This window comes from Sesamum indicum, unplaced genomic scaffold, assembly GCF_000512975.1.
Source record: "Sesamum indicum cultivar Zhongzhi No. 13 unplaced genomic scaffold, S_indicum_v1.0 scaffold00120, whole genome shotgun sequence".
NCBI classification, from domain to species: Eukaryota; Viridiplantae; Streptophyta; class Magnoliopsida; order Lamiales; family Pedaliaceae; genus Sesamum; species Sesamum indicum.
The window spans coordinates 368264-384631 of NW_011628049.1; the positions used below are offsets into that span (position 1 = coordinate 368264).

Below are 16368 nucleotides of genomic sequence, written 5' to 3' on the forward strand. Positions count from 1 at the left end.
ATATGAATGAGATGTTTTGCAACATTATTCATACCTTACAGAAAGACAATTCCTTGTATTAAGGTTATGTCATTTCTTGGCTAGTGTGCACTGACGCCTGTAAGTAATGATCCATGATGGAATTGAATCCTTTTATACTTAATAAAAAAAGAATGTTGGTGATGTACTTAATTGGAATAAGAAGAATGAATATGTTACATATCCAGGAATACAAAGAATTTTCGTGCTCTGCTGCATGTTTAATATTATATATATACTTGTTTTTATTTATTTAGAGTGAATTAGCCATATATATTGCTGAAAATAAGACATCTAAATAATGTTTATTTGCCCAATGTAGTACTACAGATTTCTGTTTTCTTTTGTATGCAATGGTTATGGTCCCCTTTTAATTTTAACTGTGGGTATGGGAGTATATATGTGTTATTTGTCAACTCTCTTGCTGTACAAATCATGTCCCTATGGCTATGGCTGCACCACCACCATCCATGAATGACATGATAAGGTAGAAATTTGGCTCTCTACCTGTGGATGGATGGTAAAAATACGAGCGAGAGAGAGAGAGAGGGTGTGTGTGTGAGAGAGAGAGAGAGAGGGTGTGTGTGTGAGAGAGAGAGAGAGAGAGAGAGAGAGAGAGAATGAGAGTGACTCTGATCCTCAGAGCTGCTCAAGCAGACAAAAACGGACACTATAAAACACGGGTTGACAGATGGATTGAGATAATTACAGATAGCATATACATACATACGCCATTCTCTCACACACAATTCTTCTTGTCGATCGGAAAAATGGGCAAGGATTGTAGCACATTATTAATGGGAATGAAGCTCTTGGGGGCAACAACATTAATAATCTTGTTGTTGACAAGTAGTACTACAAGTGCAAGTTCCATCAAAAACAATGAAGAAAGCTACTTGAATTGGGTGAGAAGAATGAGTTCCCGCAACCACTCCAACTTCCTCGACGCCAAGAACAAATTCCACCCCTGCAAAACTATTAAGGTCAACAAGAACCCTAAACTAGCACACTTCACCACCCTCGACGCCGCCATTTCCTCTATCCCTCTCTTCAATCCTTGTCGCCTACTTATTTCCGTTGGTCCAGGAACTTACAGGTAAATATGCATCACTGTTAGTTCCAACATATTACAAGTTTGTTTTTGTCACATTTTGGGTTGAATGTATGTATACTGACAGGGAAAAGATAGAAATTCCGATGACAATGGCTTATGTTACGTTGGAAGGAGCTGGCGCCGGCAAGACTATAATCCGATGGGATGACACAGCTGATCGTGTCGGCCCAAATGGACAGCCTTTGGGTACTTATGGCTCGGCAACATTTGCTGTCAATGCTCCGTATTTTGTTGCAAAGAACATCACCTTTAAGGTTGCCGGACTTTCAAATATACATTTGCGCTGTGAATATCTTTTTATGTGTGTTTCGCATGTTAGCATATTCGCAATTAAAGATTAATCAACTTCAATTGCATGTTTCCCTAGTAAAACATGTCATGTTTCTCAGCATTAGTCATGTCCAAAAAATGAGGATTACTAAGATGGTTCATGGACAGAACAAAGCACCACCTCCACCTGCCGGAGCCACCGGAAAGCAGGCGGTGGCGCTGCGGATATCAGCTGACATGGCGGCGTTCATAAACTGCAAGTTTATTGGAGCCCAAGACACTCTATATGACCACAAGGGCAGGCACTATTTCAAGAACTGCCACATTCAAGGTTCTGTGGATTTCATATTTGGAGATGGACTGTCGCTATATCAAGACTGTCACCTCCATGCAAAGACCAAGAGCTATGGGGCCTTAACAGCCCAGAAAAGGGAGAGTATGCTGGAGGAAACTGGATTCTCTTTTGTGAACTGCAAGGTCACTGGATCTGGTGCACTGTATTTGGGCCGGGCCTGGGGCACTTTTTCAAGAGTGGTATTTGCTTATACATATATGGATAAGATTATTACCCCAAGAGGATGGTATGACTGGGGTGATAAGCAGAGACAAATGTAAGTTTTTCACACTCTGAAATTTCCATAATGAATCAGGCAATGTCTTGTATGAAAATTCTGATCCAAATTCGATTTGGCCAAAATCTAAACCAATTATAAAATAGGTATAATACACTTATCTTATAATTAGCATTCAGTTCAAAGAAATGAATAATCAAATGACAAATATATTATACTTACTTTATGATTGATTTAATTTGATCACAATAATTTGATATTATTTATTTATTTACGTATGTTGGAAAAGGACGGTGTTCTACGGGCAATTCAAGTGTTCGGGACCAGGGGCGGATTATGGAGGCAGGGTGTCATGGGCAAGGGAGCTCACCAAACAGGAGGCTGAGCCATTTATATCACTTAGCTTCATTGATGGACACCAATGGCTCACCAATTTCTAATTATTTACTTCTACGTATTACAACATATTCTACTGAGGACAATGTAACACAATTATCATTCAAGAATTGAAGGAGAACTGTATTTAAGTACATCGACAAGAAGGCTACCTTGTATGTCCAACTTTAATAAAATTTGTACACTTTTCCACCAGAAAATCTCAGTTGCTTTCTTCTTGAATAAGATGGTTAACTTTTATCTGAAAGCAAAATGTGATGGTATCTTTCGCCTTCCCCTCGCTAGACTCCTACGTCCAAACCGAGATTTTAAGGATTTTTTGGACTAAAGAAACTAATATCTTCATATGAGTTAACCACACAACAAAAAAAAAAAAAAACAACACTGATGCGATTTTCACAGAACTTTTATTAAATAACCATTTTTGTGTACGAGATGATAATTTACAGAACTATACAAGTTGTAGGAATTGTACATGTTCAAACCTTCCATCAGATATAATGTAATACATACTCGTTCAGCCACCATTTGTCCGTACAAACTGCCCTTGATCCTGCCAAAACAAGAAAACCGAAAAGACGATAAATCATAAATCTATGTCAGCCCAAATTCTGTATTAAAGGGAACGAACAGGGGTTCTACGCAGCACAAATTTTTACACGTGGCTCAAAACAGAGTTTAAACTATCATCAGCCAACAGTCATAATAACTCACCTGCGTGTGAGGTTCGACGGAAAATTAAAAAGAGACTTCATGTTATCCATAGTTCCAGGAAAAGCTTAGTTACAGATATATTCATAATGTTTCATATTTTACATCATAATTCTGTTGGATTAACATAGTCAAATAAGGTGCATTTCCATCACGCAGTTCAGTTGAAAGGTAGGGAAGATAACGATACCAAATATCACTGATCAAAATGGGGCATTAAAGGAAGTGTTTCATACCATGTCTACATGTAAAACATTACGACTGGAAAAGAGTCACAGTTGCAACGTAACCATTCTTCATGACCTGTGAACGTCATATTTGTGCCTGATCAGCAAACTTGAAGAAACTTTCGAGAGATAAGCACAAAGGAAAGCTTAAGAGTTTGCAATAAAAAGATCCACCTCGAAGGCAATATTTGGGTAACCATACACAAATGTAGATCCAAAAGGATTGCTGGTAGAGCCTTGAGTTTGAATGGCAGCTCGACCGCAGTCGCCAAGGATTTCCTGCGGAATGTTGTATATTTATATTCCTAAAAACTGCATCATGGGCATGGAATAGACAAGTTCACTACAACTGGACATGAAAAAAACCATCATCTGTACAGCTTAGTCTAACCATCAGTTGTAGTGAACTTGTCTAAGTCATATTGTGAAAAATGACAATAGGCTTGAACAAGTAGGAAAATTTGCAGAATTTTTTAATTCAACATCAAGGATTAAACGTTCAACAATCAAAATGAACTCCATTTTTGTTTAATCCAAAGAAGCTTAAATATATCACCTTAACTTGTTCCCACTTTGTACTAGGCGTTATTGCACACTTAGAGGCATTCACATCCTGATGACATGACCCACCAACTGAAACAATTTAAACCCAAAAACTGATGATCAGATTGTTGATTTTCTTCACTGTAAAAGAAAATTTATGGAAAGGGTCAACAACTCACAATCAGAACTGTATATCAGAAAATTGCATTTCATGTATGAGTTGAAATCTGCATGCCCAGGATAGTTGGTATGCAGAACAAACTTTTTTATTTTATGGCTCTGCAAAACAGGTCAGATAAAGTCAAAATTTCATATGATTATAATTCATGCGACCAATAATGAAATTTTATGACAAAAAAGGAGGGTACCTGCCCATCAAACAAGATGTCCAAGCCACGTGTGAAATAATTATAGAAGTAATCTCCACAAAGGGTTGTTCGTGGCCGAGGATCTGAAGCAGAGTGGATTACCATTTGGTCCACCTGTGTCACTCACAAAAACTCAATTACCCCCTTATTTTAACAACTAGAAACCCAAGGAAATATTGCAGAAAGTATGTATTGTTAATATTCATGAGTTTGTAACTTGACGAGATCCTACACTAGGTAATACCTGTTTTTGATGAATTCCGCAGGGTCTTCCCAATTCAGTCCATACATCCTGCATATGGATAACGAAGAGAAAGCGGAACTTCATGACTATTTGTCAGCAAAACATCATTAAGAGGAAGAAAACAAAAGACTTTTATTTTGTTATTCTAGATGCCAGAAGCCAAAGTTAATGCAAAGAAACTCATGTCTTTATTCTTCTTGGAGGGGGGGAAAAAAAGGAGATCAAGTTCAATGAAATTGGATGTCACAGTGTATTGAGGTCAGATGAAAGGCCAAAATTTGTTAAGGAAGGATTTGATGAATTTAAAGTGAATGATAGAGGCAAATAACTGAAAAATGACTGACCGTCACTTCAAAAGGTTCATATACCTGTGGTGATGCGCCAAAAGGGATATGCTGCCCCCCAACTGTAAACCACAATTCTTCCCCTAACTAAACAATACATAAGATAAATGAGGTTAAGTAAAGATTCTGAAACTTCACTTTTTCCGTATGTATAAAGAAGAATTGCTAGTATAATGTTAACCTGGAGATAGTACAGTGGAAACTATACGCATTTCAAAGGTTAAAATGTCCGTCAGAAGGAAAATTAATGTATATGGAAACTACATATGACAGACAGTAAAATATCTGACCTTCACTTGCACTTCTTCCATGTAAAGGCTGCCAGCAGGCAGTGGAGGTACACATGCCTTGGCCAGTGAAGTGCCTACACCAACCTTACTGTCTGTAGAAGAATCATATACTGAGACACGACAACTAACTGGAGTTGTGCCATCAGGAAACTCCAAGGGCAGTTCAGCTTGCAAAGATGCAGTAAGGACCATTTAGCACCAGGAGTAGAGGATTTTGTCAATTGCGAAGAGGTTATTAAAAAATGAATACCTTCACGGTTACGGCAACACTCTGCATATTGTGAGGGTATCGGGAACGCAAAGGACAAGCCCTGCAAAATACAACCGTGAACCATTGCCAATAGATAAGATAGGTAGAAGAAATTGCAAAGACTAATTGTTCCAGATAAGTTGATATCAACAAACATACTGGGTAAAACAGAGTGTAAACGCCCCTTTCTTTGTCATAAATTCCAGGATATGTTGGCCCAAAAAGAGCATAGACAGCTACAAATGTTGCAAGAGTAGATGGTCCACTGGAAGTACGACGGCTTGTGAGGAACCAATTCTTTAACATAAAAGATAAAGTTTCAATGGTACAGGCACAAGATCCTACCCGATCAAGGCAGTAGCATACCGCATCTGAAGCCGTTTGACATCAAAAATTTCTATAAGGCGCAGCCTCTGTTATAAAGAAAAACTAAAATTAAGAATTCATATTATGAGAAAACAGCCAATTTTATTGATTGCGCATGAATGTTTGTGCATTTGCAGCAATAGCACAACCGAAAATTCATGTTCGCAAGATATTCAATTTTGATTTTTATAAACGAATAATCTTTAAAATAAAATCCTCGAATCATAAGTACCTGCGACCAAGGATCAAACCTAAGATGAAAGCCATGGTCAGGGAAGCTAATAACCATGTCAAGTTTCAGAGGCTCCTGCAGATCACAGGAATAAGCATAAGAATGTGCATAATTCTTTCACGAGGCACAGTGAGCATTGACATGTAGGCATAGGATACACCAAGAAATGTGAAAATTCTGACTTTGCTAAGTTGAGAAGTCACACTCCCTGCATTAACAAGCTTACACAACACACACAACAGTCCAAGATCTTTATGTTATGAAAAAAATGTAAAACTTGTTAAACAAATTTTAGACCTTGAATTAGAAATGGCAAAAGGCCAAAAAGATCAAAACACGTGTACGACATACAAGCATCCCTGAAAGGTCGGACAGCACACGGTTCCATTAAGTGTGAAGATTCATTAGGTAGAAAGCCAGCAAAAGCTAATCAATAAGGCGACGATATGACAACCTAGCCAATCGAAAGAAGCAACAATATGACGACAGCCTAGCCAATTGATAGAAGCAACAACATGACGACAACCAAAGGCTAGGACACAATCAAGAATGTGAAAAAGCCCATCTTCGAGAAACACAAACTCCAAAAGTGGAGTTTATTCAGGATCCAAATGTTATTACCAGTCAAGTATGGTAATCATATCCACAATTTGGCGAATAGAAGAATGAGACAATTTTCAAAAGGTCATGCATGCTGAGACTGATGAACCCTAAAGAACATAATATGACCTAGAACGCCGATTTAAGCTAAATGAACCCTATCCATACGGACCATACCTCGTCATAGTACTTGACATGAACAACATCATAAACGTTGGGCTGCTGCTCTATGTGAGCAAAAGCTTCGCATATCGGCATCCCTGAATGTCAACGTAAACAAAATTATCAACACGATACCATACACAATTTCCCCTAAATTAATTACATTTATGAATAACAAAAATCATCGATAATCTTAATTAGTTCATTAAATTCTAAACCAATCCAAAAAGGAATGCACCCATGATTGGAGGATCAACAGAGGCGGAAACCCAAAAGAGTGGTAAATTTAACTCAAATCCTTAATTCCAATCAATTCATAATTCTAGTTCAATGTCAAAAAAACAAATTCCACTCACACACAATCCAAACAATGCAAAATAATGGACTAAATAGGGTTTACCGAGAGAGAAAGGGCCGAGGCCGAGGCCAGGACGAAGATCGAGTACGATGCAGCCCATGGCAGTGCCCTCGCACCTACGTCTACTTCTCTGCATCTTATAAAAGCTCTTCAAATCAAATTGGGATCGGATTGAACTGCTGATGGGATTAAGATGACAGGGAATTCCCAAGGAAAATGGGTTTAAACTAAAAATTGAAAATTTTATTATTGAACGAAGGAATGATGGAGTTATGGAATCGGTGGATTCGAATGTGAAGGTGGAGTTATTTTGCTGTAGAAGCAAAGATTGAATTTTTATCTCCCTTTATATTGCCCACTTGAGCACACAAGATGGCGGAGACAAAATTGCCCCTATGAAATATGCTTTTTGTTGCCCCTATGGAATATGTGAGGGATATAAAAATGTCCTAAATTAAGAGACCTAAATACAAAAAGTACTTTTGTATTTGGCAGATTGTTTTGAAATACTTTTTCTGCTTATACAAAATTACCCTTATCTGAACAAATGTTTAATTCCTAACATTTGTTAATTACCAAGGGAAAATATTATAGTATGAATTTATTATATTATTTAATATATTATATATTTCAAAGTCAAAACTATAATAAATAAATACATAAAAACAAATTATAAAAGTGAAAATATATTTATATTTATGAGACCCAAACCCACAATCTTATCGATAGGAACATTCATTTTTACCACTTAAATAGGACATTATCGATTCAAATGAATTCTTATAATAATTAAAGGAGATTGAAAATGAATATTTTTTTAAAGTTGTAAACTAAGCATTAGGGAAAATTGCGAATATTTGAAAATCAAGGTGAAAAGTAGAAAAAACAAAGTTGAAGACGAATTATTTGCCAAAAAGCTTAATATTCATAATTTTATCAAGCATAATTGATAAAAACTTATTTATAATTTTTAATTTAAATAGATTAAAAATAGAAATCAGAAAAATGATTTTCAAATTATTTTAACAATTAGCGGATGATGGGTTGCAAAGATCCCAACTATATAGGTGCATTTAGAATAAAATTATAGTATGATTAAGGTGTATTGACTTTGTTATTTGAGAGGAAAACACATATATTGGAGTAGTGCCAAAGTCCACCGTACCAATAAAGCTAAGGGAGATTTGAGCAACAAGTTCCCTGTCTTCCGGCCAAAACAGTGCAGAGATCAACTCGTCATTCCATACCCTCGTATCCTCCAAAATGAGGTCATTGCAACAAGGGGCAATGAAGGGGCTTTGGAGTGATAAGTCGAAACGTGGAAGTACGAGGAAGCTCCAAATGTTCACCAAATGGCCCGTGCCGATGCTCCATCTACAACCCGCCCGAAAGAGCTCCATCCCTGCCATGATGCTTCTCCATGTATATGACGGCTTGGGATGCTCTTATTTGGGTAGGCCGGGCTTCTCTGCTTGCTTTTGAGGCATTTCCAATTCATGCTCTGTTTTGTCCTATTCTGCATGTCCACGCTTAGTGCTATTTTCGGGTTGTAACTCTTTTTCATGCTCTGTTTTGTCCTATTCTGCATGTCCACGCTTAGTGCTATTTTCGGGTTGTAACTCTTTTTCACTGCACAAGGTAATAGCACTAACGCTTTGCTTAGAATTAATGATAGTTTGGGAGGGCAACTTATCTTGAGATTTTAGACGACTGGCTGTAGCACCCCCTTCGCTATAAGGGCTATATCTACCCTAAACGTCATACTTATAGTAATCCCTGTGTTTATAAATATAAATGCGCATAATAATTTAACCCATTTGAATACGTAACCCCAACGTCATAACAAGCGTAATCAACCTACAATATTATATATGCACATCAAACACCACAAGTAATCCATCATCAGTAATCTCCATGCTTACGTTCTCTCTATATAACAAAATGTGTTTTGTACTCTAATTGACAAAGAGGAGAAAACAACATACTGGCCCTACCTGCCTGGGTATAGCGCGTAGACCTATTCTTCAACAGCCAGACATCTCAAAGTTTACTCCTGAAAGAAAATATCAGCAGAGGGATGAGCCTGCCACTCAGTAAGTAAATAACCAGCCCTATCTATATATGCATATCAAACACAGCACAAACAAGATAAACAGGCAACATGCATGGAATACAATCAATTTAATTCCAACATAATCAGCTTTATTACACCACATGACTATCTCATAATAAGACAATCAATCAAACTCCATTTTTCCTAGTTTTCTTACCAGAAAGTGATATTGTGTTTTCCCATCAACTCAATCTCACCGTTATATAAATTCAAGTGAATCCCCTTGACAGCCGGCTCAATAATCTCATTTCGCACATAGCTCTTTTCATATCATGTTTTCGTCTTATAGGCTTTTCAACACATCAAGGGGTATTCACACCACAATTATATTCAATTTCCACCGCTCCCTCATTTCCACATATCACCATTCTTGTAAGCAACTAGTAACGTAAAACAATATATCGACATATTCTCATTCCAGACATCCACAACGCATCAAACAACAAACATAATATTTTAACTCATTTCCTCATTCTACGTACACAATGTCATCAATCAATCAAATCATTTCATCACTCATATACTTTCAGATAAATCAATGTCAGCATGAACCACAAATTCATATAACAGTAAAACCACAAATAAAGGGGACATATATAGATAATACTAATTATTTACTTACCTCGACCTTACAACGCCTTTATCTATTCAATAGGTGGTGGGTCGGTTTTTTCACTTTACCCCCGTATCCTATAATGAGTTATACCACATACAGTTAATATATCGAGAATATCATAATTTATCCTATAATGAGTTATACCACATACAGTTAATATATCGAGAATATCATAATTTCTTTTAAATACAATATCAAATATTTTTCGTACAATTTCTAATAATTCTTTAATATTCTACTTTTATCGAAGTACAAATCTTCGTTTTTCCTCTTTATTAACATACCATTTATTAAATATAATTCTCGGAATATTTCGTTTTTCCTCTTTATTAACATACCATTTATTAAATATAATTCTCGGAATATTTCTATGAATTTTCTATCGATTTCTCGCTGCTATACAATTTAATTAAGCAATAATACATATAATTACATATTTGGTTAATCATTCCAATGGAATTGTGTAAATTAGCTATAGTAATAATTAAATCTAACAAATCTAATATTTTAATTAGCAAATGTGATATTTAATTCGACACTAATTTAAATAGCCAAAATCATAAAGTACTCCGATTAAATAATATATCGCTCAATATAAATTATATTTAGTAAAAAAACTAATTAAATAATATAATTATATAAATTAATATAAATTAAAACATAAATTCTTACCTTTCTGTTTCTTCTTGGCCTGCATTGAGAAATTGCAAATTTCTGAAGTAGAAATCTACATATGTGTATATTATATATATGTGTAATGAGAGAGAGGAGAGAGAAGTGAGGTGGGCTTGGCCGCCACTCTCATCCGCTCCCTCTTTTCTCATAATTTTATATGTATATATCTATATACATATTATTATATATATGTTTATATGTATATAGTCATCGACTTCCGGGAAAGGGTAGAAGAATGGGACCTATTATGGGACATACAATGCATTACAAACGTATGATCATTACGCTTCAATCGGGTTATTCTATTCCACCTCTTATTAATATCCACGGGCTTATTAGCTAAATGGCAATTGACACATACAATACGCCCAGTCGCTTCTCGTGGATTTTCATAACCCTGCTGCGCAAAAATGGGATACGCACTTGAAATGGATGGAACTTCTCCAACTACTGTCGCTTATTCATTTTCTTTTTCAATAGATATAGATATCTGAAATAGAATTATGCAAATTCCTTTACCCACAAAAGACGGCCCACTTAAAACTTCTTTTTTCCTTTCTTGCTGGAGTGAGATAGCCCTTCCCAGTACTTATAGCCCTTCCTTATGGGGCTCGGGACTAAAAGAATGGTTGGGACAACAAACATCCATCTCATTCGTACTTTGGATACCAATATAACCATCGAAGGCTGTTGAAGTGATTCAATCAAATTAAAAAATATTACTATGGTTCGAGAGACATAACAGAAGAGAACAAGAGATTTCTAGTTCTTTGTTGATCAGACGACACCCGGATTTGAACTGGGGAAAAAGGATTTGCAGTCCCCTGCCCACCCTTGGGGTAATGCGCCAGGTGCCGTAGCTAACCGAGTAGCTCTAGAAGCATGTGTAAAAGCTCGTAATGAAGGACGTGATTTTGCTGCTGAGGGTAATGCAATTATCCGTGAGGCTAGCAAATGGAGTCCTGAACTAGCTGCCGCTTGTGAGGTATGGAAAGAGATCAGATTTGAGTTTAAAGCAGAATCGTTTCGATTGCTCGTTCGAGAACTACAATCTTTAGCTCTGGAACTAAATCATTTCCTTTCTTTTCGATTCTTTTATTAACCGATTTATGTATCGGATTTCATTCACCCCACGGTTGGGAACTAATGATTGGTTCTGTCATGAGACAAGTTGTGAAGATAGAATATTCTATTCCTTTACAGTGAAAGAAGTTGGGACGAAGTTGTTAATAATAGATTACCTAGAGAAATAGGTAAAAGAAATTTCCATCCAAGATTTAATAATAATATATATAATATTATTATTATTTTATTTATTTAATTAATTTTTTCTCAAAATACCCATTACGTCCTTCCTACATTTCTTAATTGATATAACTTGCCCCCAAATATTATAACGAACTCCAATTTATTCCATTCAAATTTTATTATATTTCAATTATGACCTATAATTATTAACCAACTAACTAAGTTTCATAAAATTTACCAATTAATCCCCTAATTATATAATATAATCTTTGGGGCGTCACACTGGCGGATAATGCCAATTGACTCATTTGAGACTCCAAATTCTAGATGCTTGCCCGAGTTTCTTGTTGGAATTATTGAGTATTCAAGGTGAGTGTTTTCACGATATCCTCTAGGGGCATACCAGAATTAGGGTTGGTTTGAGAAGGTGCTGCTTGTTGTTGGTATGAAGGTCTTTGGAAATTTTGAGGTTGATTCCAAATCTCAAATTTGGATGATCTCTCTATCCGGGGTTATATATAAAGGGATCATGTCCCCTTTGTGATGGTCCAGAGAATCCTCCTAACATTGGCATGCATGGTGGATTCTTCTTGGAGTGTAGGACAAGCATCGGTAAAGTAACCCGAAGATGTGTATATGCCACAAGCTTTTACTTGTTGAGTGCCTCTTACTATAAATTTTTTTACAAGAGAAGTGAGTTCATCTAAGTGTTCATCAATGGAAGTACTTACCTCGTTCACTCTTTGTGGTGGGTTGTCGTTTCTACTGCCGAATTGCTGATTATTAGTTGCCATGCTTGTAATCAGTTTGCGTGGTTGTAGTGTTTTATCATACAAAGCACCTCCACTAGCCACGTCTACCAAGCTCCTATTCGTTTCAGACAGTCCTTCGTAGAAATATTGAATCAAGAGGTGGTCGAAAATTTGGTGATGAGGACAACTCTTCACTAACTGCTCGAATCTTCCCCAATACTCATGAAAATTTTCTCCAAAAATTGACTTATTCCACTTATTTCCTTCCCGATAGTTATGGTTCGTGAGGCGGGGAAGTAATTTTCAAGAAATTGCTTTTCGCACTAGTTCCAACTAATGATGGATCCCAAATATAGAGAATAGAGCCAATCTTTGCTCTATCACCCAAATAGAATGGAAAAGCTCGCAGTTTGACTTGCTCTTCGGTGATCTCTTGAGGTCTCATGCCGGAACATACCATATGAAATTCCTTGAAATGTTTGTGTGGGTCTTCACCTACAAGGCCACGAAAAGTAGGAAGTAAGTGAATAAGACTAGATTTAAATTCAAAGTCAGCATTTAAGGTAGGGTATTCAATGCAAAGAGGTTGTTGATTTAAGTCAAGAAAAGTTATCTCTTTGATCGTCCGTTCCAGATTTTGGCCATTATTTCATCTTAAGAGTTGCTAGACGTGGGACGTATAGTTCAGAAGAGGTAGAAGCCTTTCCCTTATGTTGTTGAGTTTCTTTTTGGAGTCTACGTGTGATCTTCTTGATCTCAGGATCAAATTCAATGTCACCTATACGAGAAGAATTTGGCATAAAAACCAAGTAGCAAGAATAAATAACAAAAAAAATTAATTTAAAGACACTAATCCCCGACAACGGCCCCAAAATTTGATGAGTACCGAATCCACCAAAAATATTTTCCTACTAGGACTTGCGAAAGTAGTGAGTAGGATCAAATCCACAGATTTTGGTTTTAAATTAATTCCTTGAAGAGTAGAAGTAAAAATAAAAAGAAGAGGGGATTTTGTTTTAAAATCTAAATCTAAAGTAAAATTAAAAATAGGATAAATATGAGAAAAATATTCCAGTTAAAAACAAGATGATGCTCAATTCTACGGTTTATCATAGATGCAAAGATGACAATCATAAATTGTCTATAATCATTGGTACGACATAACAACCTCACATTTTCTTACCTTGTCCATATAGTCAAAAAACGTCTGTCGACTAAATCTCTAATCAGTAAACAACCTTGGGAACGTCCTCAAGATTTAATCTACCAACAATAATAAGAACTAAAAAGGTCCAACTCTAACCAATAAATTCCTACCAAGATTTTTTTTAAATTAGATTGTGCATTCCATAACATGATCAAAAACTACGGCATAACCAATTACGTTGTGTTACCACTAGTTATTAAATTAAACAAACAATTACAAAATTACAAGTTCAATTAGCTAGGCAAATATTATTGACAATAAATAATGGTACCCATCATTCATAAATCTGATTATTTGTGATAAAAACACATAGAGCAATACAAATACCTATATGAATGAAAGTAGAAAGCACAAGTTAGATCTCACAACATATTGAAATTTTAACTAGAAATAAAAGAACTAGCCTAGCATGTTAATGGGAGAACAAATAAAAGGAGAAGAGAAAATACTATCGAAAAACGTAGAGATTATCCCAAAAATGAGAGATCCAATAGATGTTTATATGGTGAATTATATCACTTATTACTAACTAGTTATCTAATCTTATTAGAATTTAAAAAGTAGATTTTTTAATAAAACTAAAAAACCTAAGTAATAGAAATTATTATCCCAAAGAGTTTCCTTCAATAAGGAGAGTTTTCAATCAGTCAAAAGTATTCCAATCATCTTCAAATCTTTTAAAAAATCATGTTTTGAACCATCATTTTGCAGCCACATTCTTGCAGGTTTAGACGTAGGCGCGCCTAACTCCTCCTTCTAATTTGTTCACATATTTATTTTGACTTATTTATTTTTCATCCTATTCATCTTTTATAAGCTAATGGTGCAATATGACATTTGATTATAAATATTTTAGTCACAAAGGATTGCAATCACTTTAAATTAACACAAAATGCACTCCTATCACATATATAGTTGGGACCGAGGTGGGTAGATGTTGGTAGGTCAACCTGAACGACTCCAAGAGAGTGATAACAGAGAAGTTCAACAGAGGCCAAGAAATTACTGAGAAGAAATCAACTGGTAGGCATGGGCTTCAAAATAAAACTAGTAACTGCTTTGACCTGATTCAATTAAATAGGATGGAGTCAGAATATGCATGGACCCCCGGCTGGGGAACGGTATCAAATGGGAATTGGGTGGTGAGAAGTGAGAAAAGATGCTAAAAATTTGTTTATGGAAAACAAACATGTTCATAATCGTTTGGTGGGAGTCAAAGAAGACTATGATCATGATAAATATGTTAAGGAGAGAAATGTTAAAATTGAGGTGTGATCAATTGGTTTGAGCCTTGTAAGATGTGAGTATTTAGTTTATGTTATGTTAATATATATTTTATTTTATGTGAATTATTATAATTTTTTTATTATACTACACTTACATTACATATTTGATTTTCTATATAGTTTGATATTTGAATTTTAGTTCTATATATATATAAGGCATTTGCGCGAACGTGCATATATACGGCGTCGTAGCTCACTTCTTGTTTCAGCTGAAACCAACCGCCACTAGAATTGAACCGAGAGGAAAAGCTAAAAAGAAGAAGAAGGGTGATCTGTGATCATGGCTTCATCTCTCTGAATTCTTCACACAACTACCAAATTTTATCATTTTTATCATCTTTGTAGACGCTCCCAACCTTTCCTTGCTAATTTGAACTGTAAAAGGTGGAAAACAATGTCATCATCAACGTCGATGCTGACGCCGAAGCAAAAATACGCGGCGGGGGCACTCTTTGCCTTGGCCCTGCACCAGGTCCAGATCCACCAGACTCTCCCTTTGGGCTTTCTCCCCTCCGCCCCCGACCAACGCGTCTTCAGTGCCATTGATAGCTCCACCGACTCCGTATCCGAAGATCCTCACCTCTGGGCGCATCAATCCTCCGGCCTCCTTCGCCCCGTCTTCAAGTACTAATCATTCCTTTTTGTATGCATGTGTCTCTAGTCACGTAAATATGTAAGACAGAATTATGTTGATTCATCGTTTATAATTTTAGGTTTCTAGAGATTGATAACAAAGAGTGGGCTGGATTAGAGGAAACTGCCACACATTCATCTGCGGACCGGCGTCATGTTGGAGCGGTTGTTCTTTTAGCTTCTTGGTTTTTGTCTTTGCTTTCTTTTTCCTTCGAAGGATTTGATGAATGATTTGCTTTCAGCTACTATATATAACTTACCGGGAAATGGCCTATGTCCAACTTAGGTTCATTTGGGTGTTGTCACATAAAGTTTTATCCTTTCGGAAACTTAATCTGAGCAAATGTAATGAATGCTTTCTGTTTAAAATTCTAGGCTGCGCATGGCTTTTCTTGACACATCTCAGTGTTCATATTGTCCTTTATTAGCTCTTGTAGAGTTTTGAGGTTATGGAGTATTCTGCAGTTCCAGTATCTTCTCCATGCTAGGGATCCATTGCAGCTAATGGATATGATCTCTAATTATGTGGATCCTTCTTCTTTTTCAGTTCCTAAGGCAACTTATGGATGAAAGTGGAGACATGTCATCAGAAGCTGCTGAAAAAGAAGTTTCTGTGGCAAATGGTATTGATGCTATGTCTTTGGGCATGCAAAAAACTCCTGCTGAGTTTGACTCCAAGAAGGAAAAACAACGGGAATATGAGCAGGCCTGTCGGGAGAAGTTTCCCGCTCCTGAGACGATTTCGGAAGCAAAATCTGAAGAACGGAATATAC

The 16368-nt window shown here is 36.3% G+C and overlaps 3 protein-coding genes across 4 annotated transcripts in view; 2 read left to right on the plus strand and 1 right to left on the minus strand.

Annotated features, from left to right (window-relative positions):
* The first annotated feature begins 647 nt into the window (after window positions 1-647).
* LOC105179050 (probable pectinesterase 53) lies at window positions 648-2565 on the plus strand. The gene is made up of 4 exons (XM_011102644.2): window positions 648-1114; window positions 1197-1386; window positions 1571-2013; window positions 2264-2565. Exons 1-4 carry the CDS (start codon window positions 789-791, stop codon window positions 2412-2414), a joined length of 1110 nt encoding a protein of 369 aa, XP_011100946.1. The 5' UTR covers window positions 648-788; the 3' UTR covers window positions 2415-2565.
* A 193-nt stretch (window positions 2566-2758) lies between these two features.
* LOC105179051 (UPF0183 protein At3g51130) lies at window positions 2759-7393 on the minus strand. Of its 2 annotated transcripts, XM_011102645.2 has the most exons (15): window positions 7108-7392; window positions 6723-6805; window positions 5946-6020; window positions 5693-5760; window positions 5507-5612; window positions 5348-5408; window positions 5098-5264; window positions 4832-4894; window positions 4464-4511; window positions 4220-4333; window positions 4031-4130; window positions 3865-3941; window positions 3483-3587; window positions 3318-3384; window positions 2759-2923 (listed from the first exon to the last, which is right to left on the minus strand). In XM_011102645.2, the coding sequence occupies exons 1-14, from the start codon at window positions 7199-7201 to the stop codon at window positions 3337-3339; spliced, it is 1209 nt and encodes a 402-aa protein (XP_011100947.1). In that variant the 5' UTR covers window positions 7202-7392; the 3' UTR covers window positions 2759-2923; window positions 3318-3336. The 2 variants fall into 2 exon arrangements, with proteins under 2 accessions (XP_011100947.1, XP_011100948.1); XM_011102646.2 differs by lacking the exons at window positions 2759-2923; window positions 3318-3384 and having other exon boundaries at window positions 3487-3620; window positions 7108-7393.
* A 7745-nt stretch (window positions 7394-15138) lies between these two features.
* The window catches only part of LOC105179052 (transmembrane and coiled-coil domain-containing protein 4), a 5818-nt gene continuing 4588 nt past the window's right edge, over window positions 15139-16368 (plus strand). Inside the window, 3 exon segments of the mRNA XM_011102647.2 lie at window positions 15139-15586; window positions 15676-15760; window positions 16143-16368. The exon segment at window positions 16143-16368 is cut by the window's right edge and continues 13 nt beyond it. Of these exon segments, the coding sequence (XP_011100949.1) occupies window positions 15357-15586; window positions 15676-15760; window positions 16143-16368 (541 nt within the window). The 5' untranslated portion in view covers window positions 15139-15356.

Coding starts and splice junctions, on each gene's coding strand:
- LOC105179050 (XM_011102644.2), top strand. CDS start 789: ATGGGCAAGGATTGTAGCACATTATTAATGGGAATGAAGCTCTTGGGG. Junction 1,115..1,196: donor GTTGGTCCAGGAACTTACAG/GTAAATATGCAT, acceptor GTATACTGACAG/GGAAAAGATAGAAATTCCGA. Junction 1,387..1,570: donor CAAAGAACATCACCTTTAAG/GTTGCCGGACTT, acceptor GTTCATGGACAG/AACAAAGCACCACCTCCACC.
- LOC105179051 (XM_011102645.2), bottom strand. CDS start 7,201: ATGCAGAGAAGTAGACGTAGGTGCGAGGGCACTGCCATGGGCTGCATC. Junction 6,806..7,107: donor CCTCGGCCCTTTCTCTCTCG/GTAAACCCTATT, acceptor GTTGACATTCAG/GGATGCCGATATGCGAAGCT. Junction 5,409..5,506: donor TTTACACTCTGTTTTACCCA/GTATGTTTGTTG, acceptor TGTATTTTGCAG/GGCTTGTCCTTTGCGTTCCC.